This window comes from Diadema setosum, chromosome 5 (assembly GCF_964275005.1).
Source record: "Diadema setosum chromosome 5, eeDiaSeto1, whole genome shotgun sequence".
Classification (NCBI taxonomy): domain Eukaryota; kingdom Metazoa; phylum Echinodermata; class Echinoidea; order Diadematoida; family Diadematidae; genus Diadema; species Diadema setosum.
The window spans coordinates 3057807-3066681 of NC_092689.1; the positions used below are offsets into that span (position 1 = coordinate 3057807).

General features: G+C 40.1%; 1 protein-coding gene across 1 annotated transcript; it reads left to right on the forward strand.

The window, feature by feature from the left end:
• The first annotated feature begins 564 nt into the window (after window positions 1–564).
• Window positions 565–8533, forward strand: LOC140228426 (tetraspanin-14-like). Its single transcript, XM_072308645.1, has 4 exons — window positions 565–723; window positions 6848–7091; window positions 7674–7764; window positions 8158–8533. Exons 1-4 carry the CDS (start codon window positions 565–567, stop codon window positions 8531–8533), a joined length of 870 nt encoding a protein of 289 aa, XP_072164746.1.
• Window positions 8534–8875: the final 342 nt, after the last annotated feature.

Consider the following 8875-nt stretch of genomic DNA (forward strand, 5'->3'; position numbering starts at 1 on the left):
CCCAATTTTTTCTGTTCAACATTTGGGTTATTGAAATCAAAGGTGTTGTATGTAAAAGCACACTGCTTCATAAAATTCATCCAACCGCAACTTTAACCTCATGCAAAGTAATTGTTTATCGAAATACATTTTCCCTCGATGTAATTCTTCATTTTTATTGTTCGAAGTTCGCTTCGCCTGCCGGTCTTATGTCACAGGGAACAATGTTCAGTTGTACCCTTTTCTCGGAATTGTTCTCGGTCAATGTCTGGCTTCTCTGATAATCCGGGGTTTTTTTTTTTTGTTATTTAGAAGATCCCCTTCCTGGTATTCGCTATTCCAAAAGAGTGAGGCACGGAAGCAAAACACTGTGGTTCCCAGGTGATTCCGAAGGAGAGTACTGGGCCCCGTCTTATAAAGCCTTCAAATCAATCACAAGTCACCAAATCAATCGCAACTTGCATTGCAGCACACACAAAACTTGTGATTGATTTCTATCACAAGTCTTTATAAGACAGGCCCCAGGTATATTAGTCACCGTAACAGAAGCGTTCTCTCAGATCGCACCAACTGCGAAGCGCGAAAATGACTACGGGACGGCATGCCAAGGTCAGCGCCTGCTTGAAGTACGCCATTTTCTTCCCCAACGTCGTCTTCTGGCTGTGCGGGGCCGCCATCCTAGGCTTTGGAGTGTGGGGACTGGTCTCCAAAATCGTGGCCAACGTTGAGGTCATCGTTCAACAGGTAAGGCCATCAGCACAATCGGCTGTTGTAACACATATTATCTATATATACCTATACCTATAGGTATAGGTATATAAGCGCGCCAAATCTTTAAACTCTTCTACGGTAATATCTTACCAGAACTGAAGGGAAAACTGTGCCATTTAGAACACTTTAATCTCCCTCTCAAAACTATTATGTTGGATATTCTGCGTCTTTTTAAAAAATTCCATGACCTCAATCTTGCGCCTTCATCAATCAAAATCAGAGATAAACGAAGCTGCATGTTGGTATTAGTTCTTTACTGTTTTAAATCCCAAATGCAGTTGGCAGTCAGAATGGGATATCATGTGCCAATGAGGATGCTAATTTTGTCCAAGACCGTAACATTTATTTACGGTTAGAGTTTGTGTGGTCACAAGTGGTGGATATACGCGAAAACAGGCATGGTTCCTTTACATCAGCGGTTCGAACTATGCTAGACGCTCCATCGCTTTATAGTGCATAGTAGTGCGACCCATTTGAATGTGGTAATGTCGTTTGGTTGGTGATGCGGATCCGGTCGACTATAGCCACAGTCTTATTATTGTTTGTATAGGACTATTGAGTACTAAAAGTAGCCTGTAGTTGATATCTGTACGGCGTCTTTGAGAGTGTCATTACAATATACAATACCCCTCGAAATAAGCTGTCGGTGTGGTGGCAAGTGGGAAAGACAGACAGACCAGTCAATGAATTTAGTGAAAAAAGAACAAACACCAGGGGGGCATTTCATGAAGGAACATGTCGGATAAAATATCTGACAAGTCATATTATATCCGACAAGTTCAGAGAAATCAGCCAATCAGACTAAAGAATTTCTCAAAACTTGTCGGATATAATTGACTTGTCGGACATTTTATCCGACAAGTTCCTTCATGAAATGCCCCCCTGATTACTTTGTTTGAGAATAAGCCGCATATTGTGTGTAGGTGCCTATATACCATTTGAGAGCAAAGACCAGGGCTAAACGAATAATTATTTATTATCCGCTGAGTTCTTTACTCGACAGGGAGTTGATATCTATAATGTGCGTATTCCATGCCTAATATAGACATAGAGTGTGTACTCAGTTGGGGACTATCTGGCACAGGGTGTAGTAGGCCCTGGACTTTGCCGCCATTTTGGATGGCAACAAAATACCAATGAATGAGACTCGGTCTTGCTTTAATTGCGCCCGTTGCATTCCATCGCAGATAACAGTCACCGCTGATCGCATGTACTTTTGTACTCTGTAATCCTTGATAGTAGGCCTATAATAATTATTGTGGAATTTAAATGGCATTTCTTTAAAAAAAAGGAGTCTATCCGTTTATATAATTGATAGCACAGCTAGGGCACTTCTTGACTAGAAATTTGCCGATTAGATTCCCCTCGATGTCAGGTGCAGCGGATCGTGCTGATCCTCATCCGTCACGGGCCCTCTGTAGATAACACATTATCACCAGCATTCAGCTGCATCATAGATACTGTACGTGATCCATGTGATCTGTGTTGTTGACGAAGACATTAAAAGTCTGATCTAAATGACAGAGCCTGTGTGGGGGGTCAGTGGGGGGCACCCTTTATTATAAAACATCTATTCATGAAGACTGGGAGCCGTCAATTACTTCAGCCTTAAGTCCGAGTATATCATGCTACTTCTCTGTTCAACCCAAGTAACAAAGGTTGACGTGGGATGTTGGTGAGGCACCTACTCGGGAACTACTTGTGAGGGTTGACTGCTGGTTGACAAACTGGGTGCTGTTCGTTATTCCGAAGGTTCGATATTCCGAAGGTTCGTTATTCCGAAGGTTCGTTAATCCGAAACACACAAATTCCCTATACTTAGAGGTTCGTTAATCCGAAAATGATAAAGGGTTCGTTAATCGGAACATTTGTGGCGTTATTCCGAAGGTTTGTTATTCCGAAGATTTGTTCATCCGAAAATGAAATTCGGAAAAACGAACCTTCGGAATAACGAATCTTCGGACTGAAGAGCCTTCGGAATAACGAACCTTCGGAATAACGAGCTGTAACCGACAAACTATAGCTGTGGCTAAATTCATGCTTGGACATCGGATATATTTTGTTCGATGCCGAGTAGGCGATTGGATACATGGCTTCTGACTGTATAGGCTCCATCAGCTTACACTCGCAGCTACAAATCATTTGTAGCTATGTTAGACCAAAAAAAAGATTTCATGAAATATGGCCAAACCATATATCATATTAAAGGTCTTAGCGAGACAAATCCAATGGTGAAGAGATAATTGAAATTGGATATTTATTTACTGAGTTATGGCTTGTCGAATGTCGCACTCAACTGTATGTCTTCTGCGGCAATTTATGGAGAATTGCTTCTCCTTACTCTATTACCCCCCTAGGGCCCTATGCAGGTTTTCGAAACACACACACAAAAAAAGATGGTTTTATGCACCAAAATGAAGCTGTTTCAAAAACATGTAGAGACAAAACAAATGTTAAATAGCAAGTTAACTGTACTTCATCTTAATTTATTCTATTGTTTTTTCATACGGTTATACTTTTTTTTTTTCATTCACATTGTTAATGTTACTGATCGAGGAAGACTCCAAAAAGTCAAGTGGAGTTGGTGGGTATTCCACTATTCCTTTGTGAGTTTTACAAGTGAAGTTCGTTGAATTTCGTCCCTCCTCTCCAATTTTCAAATCCTGGATCCACTGTTGGATAAAATGGCCTGAAAATATTGCAAAATTACATTTTAAATTAAAATCATAATATTCTAATCAATTGTAATCAATTAGGCATAGACTCTATGCCAATGTTATGATTAACCAAGTTAGTGCCTGACAATAAAACATTAATATTACTAATAAGCTTAAGATAAATGTTAAAACAATAATTGGCTTAACTGCAGAATACCCCGCCAAGATCTCCAGACGAGATTTCTCGACTATACTGATCGACTGTGCTTTATTTCGTCCGGGATACTACGCACACAGTGCACAAGAAAATCTCGTGCATGCATGCCTCAAAAATCTTGGCGAGATATTCTGCAGTTGTTAATAATAATACTAATGTTAAATATTGAATAATAATAATAATTATAATAACAATACTGCCTAGACCAATGATAATAATTAATGATTAACCTATCTAACAACAATCATATTCATACATACAGAGGGGCATTGGTAAACATTTGTACTTCAAAGTCAAAACCTAACATCTTCTTCATCAAATTAAACTCAAGACAAGATTGAATTACTTGTAATTTGCCGATTTAAACTTGGACTTTGTCTAACTGTTACATGTAATGTCAGAATTTAAAGATCTGAATTTGAAAAGTGAAACCTACATTATCATAAAGTTTTCTTTAGACCTGACGTTAAAAAGTCTATTTTTGTAACTGGTTAGAACTATTGGAAGTGTTAGTGTTATACTAGTGTTAAGGTGGTTTGAATGAAAAAAAAAAATACTTTACAAGTACTGAACAACCGACTGACAACGAAAACTTATTTTGGAAACGATCATTGTGGAAATCAATTAAATTCTATGGGCAAAAACGGCAGAGTAATGAAGTAATTAGCACAACACGTAGTAGCAGGCCCTTCACTTGTAATGGTTACACGTAAGGTGGCCTTACATACGAACCTACGTAATCACCTCCGAAACCGTGATTCTGCGTCCCGAAAAATGCCCGAGAGATCTCCCGACACCGGCTTGCTTATCCTTGTTGCGACAAAATGCGACAGGTTTTTACTGTAAATGCAAGTGGTTTCTAGTTTAAAAACATCCACAAAAATCAAATAAAGACCGGTTTTTTTAAAACCCTTGAGATTTTGCCATAGAAAACAGAGTCCAAAGTCACAAAATTGATGCCTCTTTATCCAAACTTCACCAAAATACAAGATTTTTAGGGGGAAAACGAACTGCTCGTCGAGTTCTGACTGGTCATTTCGCATGTGCAACATGTGGAGATGTACCGACGTAAATATCTCTAAACACCTACGTCATATAACCAGGCAAGAGAGAAAAAAACAACCCGGAAGCAGAAATAATTTGGGGTCACTTTATTCAAGATGGCTACTTGAATGACGTACTTCGTGTAACGTTGAGCTCCACGATAATGTCATCGAATGCAAGTTTCCTGATAATTTTGGTTATCCAAATTAAAGTTTTTGTTTTTAGTAATTTATAGTGCTTTTTATTGATATTTCTTAAAAGAATTAAAGCTGTATATATAGCCACAGTGCTTTGATGAAAATTGACCTTTTAACACGTCGGCAGAATAGGAAATGTGTTAAATGTGACCCCGCTGACATCGCTAACAAATGTATGAGATGGACTGAACATTGTAGCTGAGTCATTCCAGGTCATGAGTCATGATGTCACATGACAGGAGGGACGATTGCCTGTCAACATGGTAATGAGTTGCACCACTATTGCAGCTATTTCTTACAATGAGAAGGAAAAGACTGGAGTGAATTCATTATACTAGGCAATGAGCTTTCAAAGCTTGAGTTAAATTTTGGTAGGAGTTTGATCTTTTGAGCACCATTATGCGGGATATATTTAGGTATAAGTACTTAAATAAGAATAACTCATTCATATCATTCATAATAATTTACGTGGACTGTCTACATACTCGCATACGGTCTAACATCGACATGAAAACCTATCACACACACACACACACACACACACACACACACAAAACCAGTGACAATACAATGCTGAGCCTGACAAGCCAATGGATGGCAACTAGTGACCATTCTACGTTGGTCAGGTTTTTTTTTTCTTTTCTTCTTCTTCTTCTTCTTCTTCTTCTTCTTCTTCTTCTTCAAGTGTACATATTGTATAGAACATTCTGTATTTGCTTGTTTATAAGATTCAATAGGTTCGGATGTATTCAAAGTGTCATATCATCCTATCTTCACGGAGTCCTACAATCAATTCAATTCAATTCATTTTAGTTCAATTAAATGTTTGTTTTCCACTCGTGGGGTGGAACACCCTCGTCAGCCAAAGGCAGGTTTCAGAGGGGTCCACACAGGTTAAAAATACGAGCATCATTCATAAAGTATTACAGACATAAAACATAATTTATGCAAAGAACAGGGGAGAAAGAGATGTAATTCGTCCTTACTCGAAGTAAATATTACATTGAATGTTAATCAACATAGAATTTGTGATATTGGTTAGAGTGATGATGACAAGTCAGATAACTTCACTAAAGTATGGTAGTCTCTTCCTTTCTCCCAGAGTAGGCCTATCCTGCATACATTGCCAGGTACCTACACCCACATGGGGGTTCAGAGCTACAGAGAGATGTTGTGGGTTCAGGGTCTTGTCCGTGCGTGATAGAACTTTGAAGATTTGAAGTCGGGATCTCAAGATAAAGAGTAGACGGCTTTGTCTATAGGCTGCGATGACACAGAAGACGGCCTTGTTTTGGAAAGGTCACAACATCAGAATTGTCTCTTGACTGGAAGGGACTCCTTGATAGGTTCCATGACGTTTGTTGTTTGTTCCTGCGACAAAAGTTATTGCACCCGTGAATCTGCGCGCTAAGCCAAACATAAATTCTACCCACAAACATAACCCTAACCCTAATCATAATCCTTACATAAAACTACACCTAAAACTCTATTACAACCCTAATCCTAATCCTTATATTATCAAAGTAAACCTACAACCCTATTACAACCCATATCCTAACCTCAGTTCTTGGAGAAAATAAGACCGGAGCAATTGTCGCAGGAGCAAAATGTCGTGCCACCCCTTGACAAGCTATATCAGCATGGGAGCATTCCGTCCAATATTGATTGCTCCCTTGTGTTTTGACGTGATCGTATACTATACCCGTTTAGTGTTAAAACTGTAAGGAAGCTAAAAATTAAGTACTGTAGTAATCTATTTGAAATGTACGTGCAATACGGAGTGACAATTTCTTTATCTTGAGGTCTTGAAGCCCACTACATCAGCACCGCAAAACTCCTTCGAAATCCCCGTCGAACCCTTGTGGTACCAACAGCCACATATAGCATTACACTACTGCCGAAAAAAAAAAATGTATTCACCATTTTGTTTTGGATTAAACAGGGCATTTTTGGTGGTGGCGGTGTTTAATTTCCAAATCTAGGTTGGTATCCACGTGGACCCGATGTACGCCTTCATCATCGTCGGCGGTATCATCTTTCTCCTGGCCTTCCTGGGCTGCATCGGTTCACTGCGGGAGAACACCTGTCTACTCAAGTTCTACGTCGCGCTCCTTCTCACCATCTTCCTGGCGGAAATCGCAGTTGGCATCCTAGCTTACATCTTTCAGGACAATTTCTCGAAGCTCACGGATACATGGGTCCAAAAAACTCTAGTCAACTACTTCAGTGAGTTACACAAGTGGTGTCTCGTGCGTAGATGCAGTGAATGATCTCCGTACAGATTAACTGGTTAGGCCAGTAAAACTCCGAAAGTGACGCTCTTAACGAACCTAAAGCAATGGATGGTAGTTTTGGTTTTGTTTTGTTTCGTTTTTCTTGGGGTGTTGCTAAGGAATGAAGTACGCGCCATAGGATGATACTAAGAGATAGAGAGAAAAAATCATAAAGGAGATACGCTGTAGTAAAGAGTGAGGTTCGGGGAGAAAGAACAAAATTGTTGAAGGAATGAATCCCGAGAGAACGATAATCGTAGAAGCAAGGCAACGCCTACACACTTTGTCATCTTTTGAGATGGCACGGACAATCCTATTAAGGAGTCTGTCGATATCAGTCTGTCGATAGTACCAAAAAATATCATGTAAAGCAATTCTATACAGCATTTCCTTGCAGATATGTATATATCTACGTGTGATTGACGCATAATAATGATTCCCATAATGAGTATACTGTATTAACAAGATCAAACATCTGACTTCCGTCATTCTGATCTGACTTAACACACCGTGTTTTACCATGTCAAATTGACAGATGACCCAGATAGTCAGTTTCTGATGGACAACATGCAGGAAGGGCTCCAATGCTGTGGTATAGACTCGCCAATGGACTGGCAGTTCAATATGTGAGTATCCAAACGATATCGTCGACATTTTCAAAAGATATGAACAATTGATCAATCAGCCATTAGAACCTGCGACCTTTCTTTATATAAAGAACACAAACATTAGATTTGTGAAAAAAAAATATTTAACTTATATCTTTTCTTTCAACTCTGGCAAGACGAGATGAGAAAAATCACTTAGGGCCTATACATATTGCTTTATCACGAAGAATATATAGGGTTGGTGTGGCATATTGGATAAGATTCCCGACTCCCAATCGGCGGATCCGAGTTCGATTACCGCCAAGAGCCTTACGTCCTTGGACGGGATTCCTTTATCATCATCGAAAGAACATATCTCGTCTTTTTTCTCCCCTGTTATCCCAACACGTCGTTTCATTTCTGTCCCTTCAGATATTTCAACTGCTCATCCAGAGCGCGTTCGCGGTGCGGCGTACCCTTCTCCTGTTGCACGCCCGACCAGGCCGATCCCATCGGCGTTGAAAACAGACAGTGCGGCTACGGCGTCCTGGCCCAACCGGCCGAAAACTGGTACCTCAACATTTATACCACTGGTTGCGCCCAGGCACTGCCGGATTGGTTCCTAACCAACGCCCCTTGGATTACCTGCCTTGGTGGGGCGCTGATACTCCTTCAGATGATGGCCACCTTCTTGGCCGTGTTGCTCGTACGGAATGTGGAGAGTGTGAAGGCAAACTTGGACACTTCCACTTCCCAGGGAAATTACACTGGCACTGACAATTCGGCATATGTTATTAGCATGTTTTAAAGACATGCAGGTGAAGAGAACAAACAGAAAGTTCCATCCAAAAGGCTTGGAATGCTATGTAGAGAGGTTAAATAGCATTTCGTACCCTTTGATATTACCAGATTCTTTATGTTCCCGAGAGAAAAGTAATTTACAGTACTCGGTAGTGATGGATTAGTCCAAGTACTATTTAGAACTTTGACAAAAAGTTTGCTGAGCTCGAATGAAGCCAGGGGCCCGTTGCATAAAAGTTACAATTATGGTAACTTTGCCATCCAATGGTAACTTCCATGGAATTCTTGATTTTAATTGGCTGTTGAGTATTGTTGCCATGGTAGTTACCACTGGATGGCAAAGTTACCA

What these genes read in the sequence shown, in the direction of transcription:
- LOC140228426 (XM_072308645.1), top strand. Translation starts at nt 565, where the DNA reads ATGACTACGGGACGGCATGCCAAGGTCAGCGCCTGCTTGAAGTACGCC. An exon ending in TTGAGGTCATCGTTCAACAG is followed by an intron (nt 724 to 6,847) that starts GTAAGGCCATCA and finishes TTCCAAATCTAG; the next exon opens with GTTGGTATCCACGTGGACCC. An exon ending in ATGGACTGGCAGTTCAATAT is followed by an intron (nt 7,765 to 8,157) that starts GTGAGTATCCAA and finishes CTGTCCCTTCAG; the next exon opens with ATATTTCAACTGCTCATCCA.